At 38.3% G+C, this 21,105-nt stretch overlaps 1 protein-coding gene across 4 annotated transcripts in view; it reads left to right on the top strand.

Annotated features, from left to right (window-relative positions):
• Positions 1 to 21,105, top strand: part of SLC4A4 (solute carrier family 4 member 4) — a 397,907-nt gene that overhangs the window by 58,943 nt on the left and 317,859 nt on the right. For all 4 annotated transcript variants that reach the window (XM_033214484.1, XM_033214486.1, XM_033214483.1 and 1 more), the window contains exon 3: positions 15,174 to 15,353. In XM_033214484.1, the coding sequence (XP_033070375.1) occupies positions 15,174 to 15,353 (180 nt within the window). The remainder of the gene's footprint in view (positions 1 to 15,173; positions 15,354 to 21,105) is intronic.

Here is a 21,105-nt window from a genome sequence, read left to right as displayed (position 1 = left end):
GGATGTTTTATTCTTAAAAAAGCCAGCCAGGATTTTGGATCTGTATGATATAAACAGATTACTTAATAGTCTCATATTTTGCAATAGGGGAAAAGAGCAAACTCCACCTTATCCTTTGAGATAAGGCTTTGGCTCTGCAAGGCTAGGTAACTCCCAGCAGGCCTTGGCAACTCTGACTTCATGAGGAGGGGCCTCTTCTTAACATCAAGTTCAACCAACAACTCAGAAAATATAAAATGCAGTAACACAGTATTGGCTGAAATGTGTCTCCATTTTTGAGGCTTGGTCAGTACTCTCCTAAAACTATTATGCTATATTGTGCTGGTTTTCCTCTTCCATTCAAAACTTAATGCAGTGGGAAGTGTGCACCCATCTGTCCCAATGGAAGAATAATTCTACAAATTCACATGTCTGGTGAAGGACATTAAGAGGGAGTGTAGTTGAAAATGCATGGAATTTACAGGAGGATCGTTTTCAGGAAAAGTAAAAAAAATATGTCAGGGTCTGGGACAGGGTAGATATTCACTAATTATTTGTTAAAAGAAAGAATGAATAAATAAATGTATAACATAAACTAAATAAAGTATATGTAGAATCACTTTGTATAATCCTTTTATCTATTTTTCAAAAAATTTTGTTAGAAATTTGGTTGTCAAGGCTTGACGTTGTGGTCATGCCTATAATCCTTGCACTTTGGGAGGCCAAGGTGGGAGGATCACTTGAGGGCAGGAGTTCAAGAACATCCCGGAAAACATGACAAAACCCCATGGCAAAACTCCATCTCTACAGAAAAATAATAATAAAAAACATAGCTGGGTGTGGTGGTGCATGCCTGTAGTCCCGGCTACTCAGGAGGTTGAGGTGGGAGAATCGTTTGAGCCCAGGAGATCAAGGCTACAGTGAACTGTGATTGTGCCACTGCGCTCCAGTTTGGGTGACAGAGTGAGACCTTGCCTCAAAAAAAAGAGAAAAGAAAAAGAAAAAAGAATTTTGGTTATCTTAGTTCTCTTATTCAAATGAAATGATATAGCCGCTCATCTTACCCTTGGTGTATTACTCCTGTTTGATTTTGCAAAAATCATTGACATATCATTTATATATTTATACTGATAAGAAAAAGAAGGGCCTAAACACCTCTGCTTTATCAAACTTTTTCATTCTTCTAGTATGTTTTTTGAAGAGACAGACTAAAATGATGAAATGGAGGCTTTTGTCTTTTTGGAAGTCAAGTCCTCAACATTTTACAGACATGAAATCATGACTTAAGCCTATTTCTTGCTAGAGGATATTGTAATGATCTACTCATGTGTATTGGAGAAGGTAGTATTTTTTTCTAAAAAAAAGTGGGGCCTGGTAGACATTTTTTAATAATTACAATGGTATAAAACGTAATTGCCGAGAAGGAGTGAATGAAAACGTATCGGATGGGAAGGGAGGGGCCAAGTTGGGACTGGGGCTATTCTGAGCACTAGATATAAGTGTCCGGTTGCATTTTGCTGACCTCTTCTCTGCTGTTCACTCTAATTGCTCAGAAAACAGTGTGTACAGAGGAAACTCTTGGGCAAATACTGCTAAAGGAAAAGCCTTCTTAAAAGAAACAATGTATCCACACATTGGACTGCTTTAAAGAAATGCAGTGAGGTTTTTAAAAGTTGGTACTTGAATAGCAACCTAGGTTTCCCAGAAAAGGTTGAGCCCATGCAGACCTTTCCCAACTCCCTGCTCCTTTCTCCTCATGGCCTCAGCTGAACGCTGGCCAGAGGTCCTCAAGTATGCGGCACTTAGCTCTGTAGCTGCCTGACACCTCTTGCTGTGTCAGGGAAGTTAAATATTTATATATAGATTTCTTTCACTTCAAGGAAGGCTGATGATAGTTCCGTGTTTTTGAAACTAGAATCCGACATTCCTTCTGAGAATTTTCCAACTGTAGAGAATTCCCTGGTAGTATAGTATGGGCTAAAGCCGTCTTGAAGCCATTTCCTATCCCAGGTGTTGGTGTTCTTTGATGGCAATTAAGCCATAGCAAATTGCACTTGGTACTTGCATTGCATTTGGCAAGGATCCAGAAATTCTGAACTAGTACATTTACAGCAGTTTTGTCTATAGATTGAGCTTCTTTTTAGAAGCTTTTTTATCTGGTCATATTAGTGAGACATGTTGTTCGATATTTATTTTGGGGAGTCTCTATTGTTTATTTTTTTCCTGTGTTGTCAAAGCAGAGTGGCTAAGTATGAGTTTGAGAATAAAAATGTAAAACTTGCTCTATCGTCAAATCATTGCATAGGTGAAGGAAGCAACTTATAGTTTAGATTATAGATTTTTCTCTTTGTAAAATGGAAACAGTGGAGCATGTCATTCACCTTAGAACTCTTAAGAACTTCCAACAGCAATTGTTGCTGTACCTGACATTAGGAACAGGCGTGTTTTATACTCCACCACTCTCTGTTGTTTTTCTTTCTGATGGATACAGCCTCACCAATAATTTTCTTTGGTTATTATCTTCTTTTCTGAAAATTATAACTGGCATAAATATTGTTTACTTGCTTAATTCATTTCTCCCTACATCTGTCCTTTGCCTTCCTAATCATGCTTACCTACTGCTTCTTATATTGGAAAACTAAAGCCAGAATGATCCAGTGACATTTCCCAAGGCCTACTCTCTGTTTCCCTTTGGACTCATTCTCATCCTTTAAGCTCTGGGTATGAAATCTAATTTTCAGTTAGACTGCTCTGATACACATTATCCTTAATTTGTTAAATTGTCTTTTTTTCCAAGAAGAGGGATATTACCATAATTGTATACTGGGTAAAATACAAATGCTTGTCCATTGTATAATAAAGCCTGCAACGTTGCTTCATTTGGAAAACGGATTCAAGAATGTAGTATTTTTCTGCCAGTGAGAAGGATTCAAGAGTCTAGTATGTGTATATGTATTTAAACATGCATATAGAAATGCATTTCCCCCTGTCTGCCACATAGACTAGAATAATTCTGCTTCCTACTGACCATTATGTAATTTAGGTACCAATTAAATGAGATTATGCAACAGTGTAGAAATAATACTATCTAACGTGAACTAAATATTTCCCCTTTTTTATCACCACAAGATTAGAAATCATTGGGAGAACTGAGAATTGGGCCTGATGAGAATGAGTAAAATAAGAATATAATAAAGATCAGTTGAGGCTCTCTTGTTGCTGTCATGAGCTTGCTGGTGCGATTTCATTTTATTTTGTTTTATTTTATTTTACTCTTTTGGCTGATTGCATTTAGATGACTGAGGTGAGAGCCTGCAATGGCATAGGTTCACGGGAGGTTCCAACACTCATCCCTGGAGCTGCTGATTGCCAGGTGGGATGAAAGGTGAAGGTAGTGAGGGTGGTGAGTGACAGCCACTGAATCAGCAATATAGATGACTTAAATAATTCATTTCTCTGAATAGCTAAAAAGTTTTCAAATCTGGTAAATTGTTTCTACCTTTCCATAGAGTTAGAATTAGAAGGCAGCTATCCAAAGGGCTATATCCAATGTGTGTACCTTTCTTCATACTCTGTTGATTTTTGGAAGAACAGACTCTACTTTTAGACCTCATGAAATATTATTTTATTGACTATTTTTCATGGTGGAATGCTCAGTAACTTTTACCAGGCCAAAAACTTCTGGGAATAAAAAGAGGTTTTAAATTTTAGTAATATTGGCCAGTATATCAGCTTTAGACGAATGGAATTATATTTTTATAGATGGGTTAAATTACTGCCAAACCCCCAATTGATTATTAAATTTTCAACAGGAAATTTGATTCCTACTGAAAAATAAAGAAAATGTGTTCAAGGTAGAATGAAAGCTCATGATTGAATCTAATGGATACGTGTGTTTGGCAAATTAAATTAGTATCTGATTATTCAAGTTTTTACTTGCTTTTATTCCATCTGTGCTATGGTTCAGAGAACATGGTGGTGGACCAGTAGTCTCAGGACCTTTTTCTGTTCCTGGTCTGCCGCTGCCTTTCTGGATAATACAAAGCAAATCATTGTCTTGTGGTTATGGCTTCTTCATGCAAAGTGCAGTGAGTAACCCGTCTCCTTAGCCACCTACTGGAAATGCTCTAAGAATTTTGGATAATACCTGAAAAATACCTTGATACTTCCAGTAGGCCATTAAGAAGTTACTTAATTTCTGAGTCTCAGTTTTTTTTGTACAAGGAGATAGAATTTGCACCTCTCATCTCCTAGTTTTTCTAGGAATGTAAGTAAAGCAATTTGAAATCCCCCAGGATTAACCCCATAAATTTAAGGTATTATCTCCCTTGCATGTAATCATTGCATGTAATTTATCTTTATGCACAACACGTTCTCACCAATGGTTGCTGTGACTGCAGAACACTGTCAGACTAAAGCTAATTGTGATATCTGGTAATCAACAGATTAGTTGATTAGTACTTATGTTAACTCTTCTTACTAAATTTAACTAACTGATGGACCATGCCTTTTTTTTTTTTCTTTAAGCCTATCAAAATGGTAAGAACAGTTGCAGGTGTGACCTCTAATATGTTGCTTTTCCAGGCTTATGTGTATCATTGAATGTTAGGTAACATAGTAACTAGGACCATGATTATTGTTTAGTCAAATAAACCAGCCATTATTTAAGGACATAAGGTTAGTTGATATGATCATTTTAGAGATGTATCACATATGTAGGTGAGTTTACATGGAAGGCCAGGGAATATGTGTCCTACAGAATAACATTAAATTGAGACCTAAAAGTGGAAAAGGAATTTGCTAGGTGAAGAATCAGGGAAGCATTCCAGGCAGGCATGTGTGAAGGTCCAGAGGTGAGAAAGACTTAGGCCCATTTGAGAAACAGAAATAAGGCTACGGTAGCTGGACCATGTGAACAGGGAGAGAGTAGTCTGAGGTGGATAGGACCCAGATAGTTCAAGGTCTTTTATGTTATGGTAAATGTTACAATTTTATTGAGTGTGCACTAAGGAAACATTGCAGAAGGGTTTTAAGCAGGGAAGTGATAAGACCAAATTTGTATTTTAGAAAAGATTCTTTTGGCTGCTGGGTGGAGACAGTGTCCCAAGACGGCAAAGACAGAAGTGTGGGGGCTGTTGTCAGGATTCAACTGAGAGATGATTTTGGATTGGACAAGAGTGGGGACAAAAAAGATGGAGACAAATGTGTTGAATTGATGAGTGGATATATGGATGGGGATGGCTGCTTCTGGATTTCTGCTATGAGCAATTTGGGGGATCATGTACCATTTTGTAAGATGGGGAACACTGGAAGAAGAGTGGTGGGGGATGATAGGAGTTTAGCCTTTTGTATATATTGAATTTGAAGCACCTGTGAGATATCCAAGTAGAACTCTGAAGCTGGTAGTTGACTATACAAGCAGGAGCTAAGAAGAAAGGACAGGGATGGAGATATAAATCTGGGAGCCCTAGGCCTATAGCTAGCATTTAAAGCCATAGGAATGGATGATATTGCCTAGGGTCAAAGAATGGAGTGAGAACAAAACTGGATTGGACTCTGCAAGTGCCAACTTTTGGAGATTAGCAAAGTGCAGTCATAGAAGTAGGAGGAAAACCGGGAAGAGAGTGAAGGCTCTGAGGCCGAGAAGAGGGCTTTTTAAATAAGGAGCTAGTGATTGACAGTGCTGAATGCTGCCTTGAAGTCCGGTAAGATGAGGACTAAATAGTAGCTACTGGATTTGGCAAAAAGAAGGTGATTGGTAACTCTTGTTAGCAATGTGGTGACGTGTCATGGTTAGTTGGGAATCAAATTGGGGTAGACTGAAGAGTGCCCAAGAGACAACTATCATTATGAGAAGTTAGGAAGAGACTTTAAGGTGATGCTGGAAAACTTTTAGCCTTTCCCTCTATGTGCTCCACTTCACTTAACTACTTAAAATATTTGGAATTATTATAGATGTTTTAGAACTAGAAAGGATCTTAGAGAAAATTTAGTTCAATATTCTCAGCTTACAGATGGCTAGAGGAACCATGAAGAAGTTAAATGATTTGCTCGAGGTAACACTGGTAGGAGCTGGAATAACTAGGACAAGGATCCAGGTGTTCTGACTTTCCCAAGGCCGTGCTCATCCCAAAAGAGTGTGCTTGAGGTTGATTCCCTCTGCAGAGGAAGAGGAATTTAGGTAGGGAGATGGATGAGAACTAGGAGAAGCACCTGGAAGAACAGGCAGTGGAAAGAACTGAAAGGAATAAAAGGTGTTGAAAAGAGCGTACAGAGAGGTGAGAGGGAAAGAAAACACAAGACTGGCCTCAGCATTTGAATGACCCCTGGTGGTAAGTGGGAAGACAGATGTCCCAGCCAGAACATTATCATATTTTGGAGCAGTTTATGAAACTAAGGGTTGTGGATTTCAATTTGTCATTCTATGACTCTAAGACAGAAACATTTCCAGAGAATCCTGAGCCTATTTTTCCCTTCTCGATAATTACTAACTTGAAAGGATTAATCGTTATTATTCTTTTGGCTATGTTTTCCAGACAGTGGAGGATGGGAGGGATGGGTGGAGGACTGGTACCATGATAGTGGAAAAATGGGAAAGGAAGGCTTATACATCCGGGGCACTAGGAGTCCTAGTCTCTATATGTCATTAACTGGCTGTTTGGCTTTAGTTAGATCACTGGTAAATGAAGAGGCTGAGCCAGTTAAAGTGATTTTTTGGCCACTTTAAAAGTATAATTATGTGCTTCTGTGTCAACGAATGTCGTCCCTCTTTTTCCTGGGTGCATGTGGAAAACCACAGTCATGAAGATTCTGGGATTCTAGGCTAACAGAAGTCTCTCATAGCACTTTCCCTACTTCTGGGTGATTGTTATAGCCCTATGATATTATCTACATCTCATTTGCCTACATATGTGTATGCGAGGGAAGGGAATGATGTGAACTGTAATATTTATATTTTATAACAAATATAAATTAATATTTAATATATTAAATATTTATATCAACATTTTACATTATATATTTAAAAATATGTTCATCTATTAATACAATAAAATATATAACTATATATAATATTTTGCATATGTGATATATAATTATGATAATAGATAAATATATATTAAAATTATATATAATATTTATATATTATATTAAATAGTTGATACCTGATTAACCATGAGTGTATTAACTATATTGCAAATTACCTTTCCATAGCAACCAAGGACTCTTCATCCTATTGCCCAGCCAGGGCTTAGGCCGCTGCAAAAAGAGAAGCCATAATAGAGTCAGAGATGGACAATGTGGTTGGGATGAGAATGTGAGTGTGTGCGTTTATGTGTCTCTCTAAGCTGCCTCTCTGGCTGCAATTGCAAATCCAGTTATCGGTGACCATCGAATTAGCTATTGTTTTGTATCTTCCAACCCTACATCCCGTTCACTTGTGCACATGGTGACCAAAGAGAAATGATGGAAACTGTCAGTTCTCTGTGTTTGGCTCACAGGTGGATTTTGTCTGACGGCATGTGTACTGCATGTTACAATGCAGCAGCCCCTGTGGGGTGGTTCTGGGTGTCGGGATAAGTGGAGGGTTCATGTCTTCCTGCTGGGTGGCTCCTGTTCACTCCGAGCACTGTTCTGCCTAGTGCTGGCCTTCCTAGGCCTTTTGGCTCTACCCTGTCTTGTCGGAGCAAGTGAAGGACTTACGGACCTGTGTTCAGTGGATTGGCAGTGAGCCATTAAAAGCCCTGGGGGAAACTTTACCCAAATCAGGGTGGAGATTGCCAAGTCCTTGCTTCTGGACAGAGTTAGGGAAGGCTGAGGTTATGGAAGGTGCTGCCTTTGTTGAAGAGCTCAACTCTGTAGGACGGCTAAAACTGCCCATCAAGGGACAAGTTAAGAATAGGTCTGAGGTTGACTCTTTTGTCCTCCTCTAGGTGAATGTTCTGGAGAAAAAAGAGTGTTCACAAGTTAGTTATTATCGGGGCTGGAGGTGGGTGGAATGAGAAAAAACTGTGCTGTTTTTTTCCCTTTGAAAAGGGAAGGGAGAAATAGGATCAACATTTATGGAGCACCTTTGTGTACCAGACACAGTGGGAGACTATGTTTAATTCAGATTGTGCCTTTAAAAAAAAAAAAAAAAATATATATATATATATTTATATATAATCTCTCTATAAAGATTATATAGAGATAGATATATAGATATTTGTATGGGTAAATTTATATCTATATAGATATAATTATATAGATTTAGATACGTTTTGTATCTATAGATATGGATATAAAAGATTTTGCTAGAGGAAAGTTAACATTGTTTTGGAGAATCAACTTTGAAGATTGAAAAGCTCGTCAGGAACTGAGGTTTACATAGGGTAACCTGATTTTTAATTCCGTTAATTCCTTAAGGTAGATTCCTGAAGTAACTTTACGAGGAAATTCTTGTTTTTCTAGCTAAGATCTTTTCAAATAATTGATGATCACTGAAAATACTAAAGTCGTATTTCTATAAACATATTCACAAATTCAGACTTTATAGAGTGCCAGTCAGTTTTTGCCTTTATTATTGACCATTAATAATGGAAACTGCAAAGGAAGCTTAACTTCAGTGTGTTGTCTTAGGCTCCTCACCTTCATCTAAGACTGTAATTAATAGAACTCTTTTGTTAAAAATGAGCTCTTGGAAGACAGATGCATACGTTTGCTGAGCTAAAGGACAGGAGTCTAGCTAACAATCATAAGCTTGCATCTCCTTTGAGACCTTTTATTCTGTAGCTCTTAGTTCTTGCCTAGAGATTATCACTATTATTATCATCATCAAGTATTAAATATTAATAGTGCTGTGCTCAGTAAACATCAAGTAACAAGCTAAGATTTCTTATCGGTCTTGCTTGGGGAACCTCAGGTTGCCTTGAGGATTTCTAGGAGGCTTTCAGTATATAAAATTCCCATGCAGTTCAGTGGGACGAAAAGTATTTCCCTGTTTTCCCTCACATTTGCCATTTGCTTGCATGCCTGGTCCTATGTAATTGGTAGCATTAAAATTAAAATAAATTACTCATCAGTATTCAAAATTATCCATACATAAATTACATATGTAATATGTAATTATCTATTAATAAACACATTATCTTTTATGTAAAAAATTGCCCTTATCCAATATATAAAAATAGAAATCATCACTTGTTCTGAGTCAGGACCCTCATACAAACATTTCATAAAGGGCTGGTTTACCCCCTGGTAACTGCAAGATTACACTGTGCTTTTTGAAGAGGGTTTTCTTTTCATGAGCTGGTATTTATACCAGTAAATTAGCAATGTTACTTTGCTTGTATCTTATTAGAGCTGCTGATGGACACTCTTATGGGTTTGAGAATAATAAGCTAACAAATTACTTGTATTTTGGCTGAGCATGGTGGCTTATGCCTGTAATCCTAGCACTTTGGGAGGCAAGGTGGGTGGATCACTTGAGGTCAGGAGTTCGAAAGCAGTCTAGACAACATGGTGAAACCCCACCTCTACTAAAAATACAAAAAAATTAGTTGGGCATGATGGCACATGCCTGTAATCCTAGCTATTCAGGAGGCTGAGGCAGGAGAATCACTTGAACCGGGGAGGCAGAGCTTGCAGTGAGCCGAGATCATGCTACTGCACTCCAGCCTGGGCAACAGAGCAAGACTCTGTCTCAAAAAAAAAAAAAAAAAAAAAAATTACTTGTATTTTATTAAAGTGTTTAGGATTATACATACTTGTCATTTATTATTAAATAAAAGTGCCAATCACACAGTGTCCACTGTGCCTGGACTTGATACTATGGTTTGGTTTAAGTTTTCTTATGCATATACTTTTAATTGAGAATTTTTTTTTTGTCTAACAAATAAAGTCTTTGCAGAATCTTTTTATAATCTGTCACTCATCCAAGGTCTCCGCCTTTCTACATTTTTTCTTTTCTTAATTAAAAAAAATAATAAATCTCTTAATTATGCTCTTCCTACATTCTTCTTGGCAATAGCTTCAACATGTTTTGGGCATCTTGGCAGAAGACCAGGTTATGTTAGATAAGCCAGGAAAGGCAATATTTAACTCATATTTTGGGAATATTGCTGATTAGTTCTGAAAGAAGTATATAAAATACTGCATGTTGTAGAATCTTTGCTTTGAACTGGAGAGAACAGAAATTCAGCTGAAACAGTAAGAGTGTGGCTATAAATCAAATTTGGAACATCCCTCAGTGTTTATTTAGAGATGTATGTAAGAGGCTGGATATAGGGGATGGGTGGTGGGAGGTGGGGAAAGGTAGACTTCTGGGTAAAGATTTTACCTGTCCTTTGGTGATCCTTTAGATAGAGTACAGTACTGATATATCAGGTTAAAAAATTATATACTACCTTATTCCAAAAAGGTTTAGGGTGAAGGGAAAGTAAGTGTTGAAAAGTTGGAAGAGTGAGGTTAGTGTATAAAATGCATGTCATGAAACTATATATACTCACTACAGGTTTGTCTAAAATGTGTCTGTTCTTCTTTTAGCAGCCAATGAGGAAGGAGACATAATAAGTTATTACATTTATGATATAAACATAGTATGTTTTACAGAACACACCATCAAAGTAGTGATGAAGCACTCAACTAGTCTTGATACTGAGAGCAGAGACATATTTCTCCTGTGGGGTTTTATGAAGATAACACTTCATAAAAAGTTAACTGATTATAATGTCCTTGACTTCCTCTAACTGTGGTTTTTGCACCTGTACAATGGGGATAGGAGCAGGATTGCATTAGTTGGTAGATACAAAACACCTTGCAGTGCCTGGCATGCTTGTAAGCATTCACTAAATAGTTGCTATCATCTGTATGTACAGTAAACACAGCAACATGTTTCCCAGGAAGGAGCTAATAGATCTGTCTTACATATAGAGGCATATGTTGTTAACCATCCACTCAGCTATAGAATTTGTAGTTTGGCTGATTTAAAACCCTTTTCTGGCTTGAAGGTTTTCATACTTCAAAGTGTTAAATCATCCTTGGTAGCAAAATGTGTATCTGTGAAAGCCATCTTAATTTGAATGGCTCCAGAGTTACTAAGTGTAAGTTTTCTCTTTGCCAGAAAACATTATAGCAACTATGAGAAGTATGAAGTTAGGTTAGAAATATTTCAGGAATTGGGATAATTTAGCATCATAGTACTTCCTACTTGCAACTGGGGTGGAGCATGTAAGGATGGGAAGAAACAAGAATCACGTAGTGATCATTTCTGACATTCAGCGATACCCAGGAAAGCCATGTTTTCTTTCCAGTAGTACTGGCTGTGGTATGGATTGGGAGATATTCCTAAGATATTTAGAGTTTGTTGGGAACTTGCACCATCTGTCAGAGAAAGGCATGCAGGGTATTTATTTGAACACATGATACTGAAGCCACTGCCAAATCAAGGACTGAATACTCTTCGACTGCACACCTAAATGAACACTGTCAAGTGTAGATTCCAGTAGTTTTACTTCATGAAGTTTCAGTAGCAAGCATGTAACATTTATTTTGATATAGTTTAAAACAATCACTTCTTCCTTATACATTATAGCTCTTAAAATTTTTCCACACTTCCTTTTTTTTTTGTCTTTTTTTTTTTTTTTTTCCTTTTTTTTTTGTGGAGAACGGGGTCTCGCTGTCTTACCCAGGCAGGTCTCGAACTCCTGGGCTCAAGCTATCCTCCCGCCTCTGCCTCCCTGAGAGCTGGGATTACAGGCGTGAGCCACCGTGCCTGGCCTCCACACCTCCTTTTTACATTATCTTCGGAAGCAGTATTTCCTGAGTTTTCTAGCAGAGAATTTTTTTTTAGCCTAAAAAGTTCTGTATAAGAAGCAGGTAACTATCCCTCTTTCTTTAATGGTCTTACCGTTTTATAGTCCCTTGCTGGGTTGGAAAGCTTGTCTGTCAAGTTTCTCCTTTTTATATTACATGTAAAACAATACTATACCCTCAACTTTGTGACTTCCCTAAGAGCTTGCAGTCATTTTATCAGTTATAATTTTAAAAATAGTCATCAGTCTTCATGACATATCCCTGAAACAGATAAAGAGATTTTAATGAAAATAAATACTGAGATCCACATACGATATTCTCATCAATCATAGCATATTTTCAACAGGAATGCTGCTTCTATTGATCATGATGACAGGTCTTCTGTGGGGGCAGTGAGAAAGCTTCCATTGAAGCTCATTTTACTTTTGGTATTTTGGCTACTTGGCACGTATAGCTTATTAAGTATTTGATTGTCCCTTTGAGACAGCATGTCTGTATTACGCTATCCACCAAAGCAAGGCTACCTTGCTCTCTTCTCATAGGCAAGGAAGCTGAAGTGAGAGAGGTTGAGAAGTAACTGATGAAGCAGCAAGTGCTGTCGCTGAGCCTGTCAAGGTTTGCTTACCCATGGAACCATGTTCCTTCTCCTCTTCCTGAACACAAGACAGAAACGGAAAATTTAGTTGCCAATCATGTGTGAGAGGAGGAGGAGGATGCTTTGAGGATGCTTTAAGTTTTGAATTGCTCAGCTCAGGCGCATGATTTCCTCTGCCAGTTGTTGGAAGGCAGTATCTTCCTCATCCAGGGAATATTGTATTTTATTGTGCTAGGATGTCTACAAAAAGTTCATTGCCATGTGAGTACCAGAGAATGGTAACTTCGCAGAGGCCATCACTAAGAGTGTTAAAAAATGGTCAAGAGTGGTTGCATTAGACAGGAGTGGGAACAGAGAGTGACTGCAAATGGGTGTGAGGGATCTTTTTGGACTGGTGGAAATGTTCTAAAATTGGATTATGATGATCGTTGCACAACTCTATAAATATACTAAAATCACTGACTCTGTATCATTAAAATGAGTGGATTTTATTGTTTATAAATTACACCCCAATAAAGCTGATTTTTAAATGCCTAAAATGTGGCATGTCTTGAGAGGAACCACATTTCTGCTTGGCATCTGGGCACCATAGCACTCCATAGCGCAGTGGCAATTCTGAAAGTTCCCACACCTGTATGGAAGTGCACAGGGAAAACCAAGAAGGAGGCATTGGAGGAAATGGGGATAGACCGAATCTGTTGCTGAGAGGATGCCTGTCATCACAATGCGAACAAAATGGCACCACTTACTGCAACTCAAAGTAGGCTCCAAAAAGTCAAGTGCATTTCTCTCCAGGGTTTGGTGGCTCACTCTCTGAACTGGCCTAACTCTTTCATTAGATTGACAATGATGACACTTCCTAGCCAGAAATCTTACCTTAGCATCTTATCCACCATATAGACTGTCAATTAAATGATTTGATCAAATGTACTATGCAGATTTGGGTAAATATAATTTAAAAAATCTTTCTGTATAACATCAATATGGCAATGTAGTTTCATTACCGTTTTTTGCTTATTTGCCCTAGAAATAGAAAATATTTAATGTGACAGGTTAAAAACATTTTCCAACCTCTTAATTTGTGTGTGTTTTCTTGAAAACAACCAAGCATTTTGTGTTTGATTTATTGAAGCAATTGGTTGGCTTTGCTCACTTACATTGTTGAGAGTTGAGAAAAAACTTCAGGACTCCCTCAGTAACTGGAGCACAGGAAACAATTGACACTGTTTCTTAATTCACATTGTTTCTGAGACATTTCCTACTTCCTAGTATAATATAGTTTTCCCATGAGAACCATTTACTTGCAAATGGTTAGACATGATACATTTCTCACTGGCACACATTCTGTGGGGAGAATTTCACTGTGTTTTGTAGTAGCTGAGTTGCTGCGTGTGTGTTGGGAAGAAGGTCTTGCTTTATGTAAAGATGCCTCCAACTTCATTCAAGCATCTGATGTCTTCTTTTGAATACTAATTCATTCACTTAGGTTCTGCATTGCTTAGCTGGAATATCTTTCCTGAAGGAGCATATAATTCTTTTAAGCCTGCCAATTTAAGGAAACACCCCTGCCAAATATGGTGTTTTTAGATATACCCCGTAGGTTACTGTGGAAAGTAGTTCGTGACAGTTTGTATCATACATACTGTATGTACATGTATTTGGATGTAGGTACGTGATATTGGCTGTGGCATTGCAAAGTTGTCATCAAGGAATATTTCCAGAAATGGGAAATAAAACCCATAAATGAGAAAATCTAATCTAATTTGCAGTTCAGAAAAAAAGTGTTCGCATTATTTCTGAAATGGTAGTCCCTAAAATACAGAAGTTACACTGTATTTAAAGTGAAAGTAGAAGTTTTCCAATTTAAAAAAATGATGTGGAACTTTGAGTTTCTTTCTTTTTTGTCTTATTAGATTTTGTAAAAATAATACCACTTGTCAGTTTTGCAGCTCCTTCCATCTAGAGAGCTGAAAGCATTTCACAATCTTTTTTCCTCATGCCCTTCTCTTCAAGGCAATTTTTGCTGGGCTCGGTTTATTTTTATCATTGCAACAACCAGTTTTTAGAAACTTTTGGAAACGAAAAAAGAAAAATGAGAATGGCACTGTAGCTGACATTCATTTTAGCTGTTTCCTAGTGTGAACGTTTGAGTATTTCTAAAATCTTTTCTCCAAGTATGTCTTATTTTTCTCAGTTTGTCCCAGTTCTAAGTCTCTATTTTGCTGATTAGGTAAAAAAAAAAAAAAAAGTTTTAATGTAAAGCCTTACCCCTTGCAAAATGACTTTTTGAACTTTAAGTTAAATCTTTGTTTTTGCAGCGCCAGCAGCTCCTTTTCCAGCAGGCACTAACCCTACCCAGTACAATCATAGACTCATGTAAGGTTGAAACTGGAGGGGCCTCTAGGGACTACCCAGTTTAAGTCTCTCCTTCTAGAAATGATGAAGTTGAGGCCCAGAGTGGTTAAGAGATACGTGCTTAAGGTCAGACAGCTAATTGATGGCAGAGGTATGACCAACATGAAGGATTCCTAATTTCCAGTTTGATATACCTTGGTTTTCCTAAACAAAAGTAGTCTATCTGGGCAGAATTAGAGTAGGCTCTCACAGAGTCCTGGTGTCAACCACTAGCTTGAATTATACTGAAGCTAATTGAAAATTGGGAGGAAATTTTATTTTTCTAGAGTTTGTTAAATATAGGATGGTAATGTTGAATTTATAGACATTTTCTTCTGATCTGTGCATCTTATGCAATTTATCTGCAGTACAGAATGTGGTTTGAACTGACTGGTGATTCGTGTACCTTCCTTAGGCCACCATACCATTTACATCGGAGTCCATGTGCCGAAGAGTTACAGGAGAAGGAGACGTCACAAGAGAAAGGCAGGCCACAAAGAAAAGAAGGAAAAGGAGAGAATCTCTGAGAACTACTCTGACAAATCAGATATTGAAAATGCTGATGAATCCAGCAGCAGCATCCTAAAACCTCTCAGTGAGTACTCTGAGCGTTGGTGCCTCTCTCTGTCTCACTCCCACATCTTTGAGAAGGACATCTTTTTGAATCCTGTGGCTAAAGGGGAGGGCCACTGTAATACTGAGATGGTCTGTTCTAAAGGATAATGTCTGTGGAGATGCTTTGCTTGTACCGGCAGGTTGATCTAGGAGGTCATCTGGTAAGATTCTGAGTTGATCAGAAAAGGCCTGACAAAGTTTAGGCATAGCTGTGTATTCTACATTTTTGTGTGTAATATTAATAGGGTTGTGTTGCAGATGGTATTTGTTTAACTATATCAATAAACAGTAACTGGAAGACTTAAAGAATTTTTTGCATTATTTGTGCTTAGAAATAGCTTCTATTGAGACAGTAGGTGAAGGTGAGAGTGTATGTCTATATATTTACATATCTTTCCAAATGTCAGCATTACAGGTGACATTTAACCAGGTTGTGAGCCAGGTCAGTGATTTAAATAGGAATTGTGGAAAATCATCCTGTAAGAGAGGTCTGTAAAGTGACACAGTTATTAAGATGTTGAATGTATTAGATGTCATACATTGGATAAAAGTGTTACTAAGAGCAGAACAGCAGGAGGTCAAAGAACACCCTTGGATTCGAGTGATAGGATAGGCTGTGTGTTTAGGTGTATATTTATGTTGCTTTTTGTTTCTTTAATGTGGAGAATATTTGGCTACATGGGCCAAATATTGTGGCTGAACTGAGAATGAATATGTGCAGTAGAAACACATGCCAATTTTGGAAGATTCCCCAACAGGAGTTACACAGTGACAGCTTTTCATGTTGGCAGAGCTCTGTACATTCTTCATGTCTTTGCTACAGTTGCAGAAATATGGACCCTGCAATAAAATGCATTATGGATGGCACAGATAAAGATCGGGTTCAGTCATTGTAGGTGATGACAGGCCAAATTAGAATGAACAGCTCAAGGGTGTTGAAAAGTGAATTTACAGAGTTAAATTAAATTGGGTGTGAGGCATAGTGATGTGAATTTTTTATAGTCTCACCGTTGGAACTGAGCAGGTGGCTTAGGAAGCTAGAGAAGTGCAGTGCTGAAAGGAGCAATACAGGTGGACCATCGAATTAAAGACAGAAGCTCGGAAGAGAGCTTGAGATGGATCACGAAATCGAAATTAAACGCATTGAAATAAATTTAAGACTTTGAAGGACCAGAAGGCAGGAGACTCAAGTTATGTACTTTTCACTGAAGTACTGGGGGAAAGTCTGTCTGAAAGGGATCCTTTATATATCGATTAACGTAGTGGAGTCTGTTTTGAGAAAAGTCTTTCAAATGCACGTAAACATGGCATAGTTAATAGTCTGGAGGAACAAAAGATAACATTCTTTTCCAAATAAATGACTACCGTTTATCTCGATTTACTCTGTATCTCTCTGTCAAGGCCTGAGCCAGTGTCAAGTGTTCTGTCCATTGTGCATGTGATTGTCTGCTCTCTCTTTCTCATTCTCTCTCTCTCTCTCTTTCTCTCCCTCTCTCTGTGTCTTTTATAACTTGTCTTTCATTCTTCAGTTTAAGAACAAGAGTGCATTATCACTATAAATGTTAAAAAGTAAAGAGGTGCTTACTTAGGCAAATGGGCCCAGGAATTTTGAGATTAAAATTATTTATCAGCTTTTGAGAAGGGCAGTGGAAACAGTGCCAGCAGCACTCAGATAGGTCATAAGGAATGAACAGATCAAGAAGATGCTGAGACCCCATGTGTATCAACTACAGAATACTGTTGCATTCTGTGCATTTGGGGCCCAGTTTGAATACAGCATGTAAAATAAACAAGGCAATCCATTCTTTTTCCCCTCAGAGGTGTCTTCCTGGGTGAATACTGCATTATGTTGTATACTGGCTTTCTGAAGGGATCCCATGGAGAGACAGTTGTTAAGGACTAAATTGTTCAGTGATCATAAAAAATTGTTTATAAATATGCATTTTATAGTTTTGTTCCTGCTGATCAATAAGTTATACACTAATATGCCTTTGGCATATTTGATGTGAGTTATCCAGTTTAACACGAAGGTCCTCTTAGAAACTGCTGTATATCCTCAGCTGCTTTGATGGATTGGTAGTTAATTATTTGGTACAGTTCTGTTTAAAAGTCAGGGTGTTTGCACCTAGACAGAGAGAGACATTTAACCCCACGATTTTGGGGGAAGCCGTGGGGCTCTGGCACCAACATAATGACAAAATTCTTGTGGGAAAACTGACTTAATGAAATACTTGCCTAGTATACTATTATTGTCTCTCAAGAACAGCCACATAACAATTTATGTTGTTCTGTGACCTATGGTGTTTGAGTTGCTTATGTCCATAGACATATCATGTCCCATAGACAAGATTCCCACATGTGTCTGGCAGTGCATGATGTGATGCTTATACTTCTGAGAAAAACAAAAACTAAATAACCCACATATAAATAGTAACTTGAAGGGAGTCATCTTTGATTCTTTCCTTGCTTTTACCCCCATATGCAATCCTTCAATGATTTCTGTTGGTTCAGCATTTAAAATAGATCTGAATTTGTCTGTTCCTTTTCAGTTTTGCTATTACATTTTTGTCTAGGGAATCGTCACGTCTTGCATAGACACTGTAACAGTCTCTGCTTTTCAAGTATTTCTTCATAGAGAAGCACAATTGATCATCATAAAGTATAAATTGGACCATGTCCTTCCTCTGCTGAAAACTTCCCATTGTCCTAAGAATGAAACTTCAATTGGGCATCATAGCCCAGTCCTTTGATGTGCCATTCTCTCCTTGCTCACTTTACTCCAGATCCATTGATGTTGTAGTTCCTTGGTGGTAAAACCTTTTCTGCCTCAGGGCCTTTGCTCATGCAAACTTGTCTTCCTAAAATGGTCAGCCCATTCTTGTCCTGGTTAGCTTTTCTGTTCCTTTATGTTCTGGCTTTTACATTTTACCTCTTCAGAGAGTCCTTTCCTTACTACTCTCTCTAGTGCAGATTCCCCTTCATTACTCTTTCTCAATGCCTTATGTTTCCTTCAGAATATATGTTTTAACACATGATTTTTGAGAGCCTACAGGTTTGTCTTGAGCTGATGCTAGATTGTAAGCTCCATGAAAACAAAGATCAGGTTGTCTAGTTCACTTTGTTGTCTTTGGCGCCGCACAATGCCTGGCACATAGTATGTGCTTGATATATGTTTATTGAGGAGTAACTGAGTGAATGAATTACTGCAGAGAAAGATGTAAGCATTGCTTTTATTGGTCTAAATATTTCTTATATCCTAGATAGAGATCCAGCTGATTTTCTTGTTTTTAAGCCTGGCACATCGTGTTTATGTTTCCCTGCCTTGCCTTTCTCCCTTGACACATAAAATCTTGTCTTTGCTTTTAATTATCCCACTTTGGAAAGTGTCTCATTATTTTATCTATTGCCAAAGTGGGATTTTGGTCTGGGTAGGTAATTCCTGAGTGTGTGGAGCTGCTTGTTAACCACAGGTGATGGATGAAACTGAACTGCAAGGCACATGAAGTTTTCATATACACTTAAAAATGCTCACTATTCCACAGAGAACTCAGGCAGCCCCCCTTCGGAAACCATATTAAGGTGGCATGAGCTGGCACCGTGGCACATGCCTATAGTCGCAGCTACTCCAGAGGCTGAGGTGGGAGGATCATCAGAGCCCAGGAGTTCAAAACTGTAATACTCCATGATTACCCCTGTGAATAGCTGCTGTGCTTTCTCCGTGGCAATGTAGTGAGACCCTGTCTCTACAAAAACATGAAAGGACATTTTTAAGAAGTAAACGAAATCTCTTCCAGTATTAGGCACATTAAGAAGATGGCATAATTAACAGGTTCGTTTAGTTTATAACCTAACGCTTTCTATTTTCTTCATGGCTTTGGTGTCAAGACCGGGTTTCTAAAAAATAAATGTTTGATTTTTACACATTTGGAGCTCTGAGGAGGAAGCGAGCTAGCTTCATATCCCCCTCTGAGCTCAGCAGCAGCTCCAAGTCCTTTCACAGCTGCTATTCCCAGTGTGGCGTCAGAGCTGGTGTCCCAGCTGGGGACACAGAGAAGGAAACGTGTGTGAGAGCGTGGTGCACGGAGCCATGGGGAGAGAGAAGCTGGGGAAGGGAAGCGAAATGGAAGAACAAGCAGGAGAGACAAGGGAATGAGGAGGTGGTGTGGAGTGGGTGGTTGAGAGAAAAGTTAGATTGTGCTCTTTCTTAAAAATAATCCTTTTGCCTCCTCCACTGTGCATTTTTTTTTTTCTAAGTTAGCAACTGCCATCATCTGAGGGTTGCCCAAAAAGTGGGTGGGAAGGTGGTCCTGGCTGAGATAGGTTTGGATACACGGCACACCTTCCCAGCCTAGATGGTTTTGGCCTCTGTGCCTCACATTTTGTTAGCGTCCAGGGATACTTATGGGGGCATCACAGGCTACTTTGTGACTGTAGAGATCCTGAAGATGTGTAAGATGGTAGGAAACAAAGCTACAAACAGAACATCCTGTTCAGCATTTTGATCTGATGTGTGAGATGTTTCTTGACAAGCGTGAACATGCATTCATGCTTGGAGGTGCTAACTGCCTTTCACACACAGGTCTTGCCCGTTGTGGAATCATAGTGCTAGGTATGTCCATACAGACACTCATTCAGTCTTGTGGTATTCTTTTTTAGCTTCTTGGATATGTACCAGAACCGACGGATTTATGCTAGTGAACATTGTTCTGTGAGCCTGGGACAATGGATGCTAGTTGGTGATCCAGTTATATTCAGGAAACTGAAACAGAGAAATGGGCAGCTGCTTTTGTTTGGTGCTTCCGGGTAAATGAACAGAGTAGCTTTTCACAAGAGCCAAGAATATTTGGTGTTGTGTCATTTGACTTCCCCTTTTCCCAGTGCACGCCCCTCCCAACCTGACCTCATACTTCTGGGTACATTTGTACTTTTTCTTGATTTTTAAAATGTTTTCAGGAAAGATCCTTAATTTAGATACCATAAAGTAAGGTTTCTTTAATTTTCTACATGCCATTGGCATTCTCAAAAATCGATCTATATATAGGAGAAAAGGCTTTGGAAATGTGTGAAAAAGAGGTAGACCTGTCCCAGTTTAAAAAACAAAACAAAACACAAACACAATAAAACTATACCATCTCTTTCATCCTCTTCTCTATTTTTCACCTTATATAAGTAAGAGGAAGTACTTTGTCTTTAGGTCTGAGTACAAAATTTTTTTATATTAAAAAATAATTTAAAACATACAGTTTGCCTTTTCAGAAGGGACACTTGGATTGTGATTTTACTGGAAAGGGAGCATATCAGAGCGGTTAAGAGTGCACATTTGAGCCAGATTATTTGAGTTTGAAAATCCCAGTTCATACCAGCAGTGTAACCTTAGTTATTTACTTAACTTCTTTGTGCTCTAGTTTCCTCATATGTAAAAAGGGGATGATCGATTTTAATCATAGTATTCTGAACATGAAGTGAGCGCTGCGTACAGTCAGCAATAATGGTTAGCAGTTATTATTTTGAGTTACTATGATTGCCTTCTTCAAGCTTATCTTTTCCTATCCATCATACACAGGTAATGCCAAAAACTTTAGGCTAAAACTCTGTAGGGCTTAATTCCTTGTAAACAATAACCACTAATCTTTAAACTCTTCTGGTCTTTTCTGCCACAAATTCTCACTAGCTATTCTTTTGCTTTAGCTGTCAGCTTGGCTCTTGGCTCCCAATGGCGTATTTGGGAGAAG

This window comes from Trachypithecus francoisi, unplaced genomic scaffold (assembly GCF_009764315.1).
Source record: "Trachypithecus francoisi isolate TF-2019V2 unplaced genomic scaffold, Tfra_2.0 Lachesis_group1, whole genome shotgun sequence".
In the NCBI taxonomy this organism is placed as follows: Eukaryota; Metazoa; Chordata; class Mammalia; order Primates; family Cercopithecidae; genus Trachypithecus; species Trachypithecus francoisi.
Note: the sequence above shows the minus strand (reverse complement) of the source record. Positions and strands in the feature narration are given on the sequence as shown.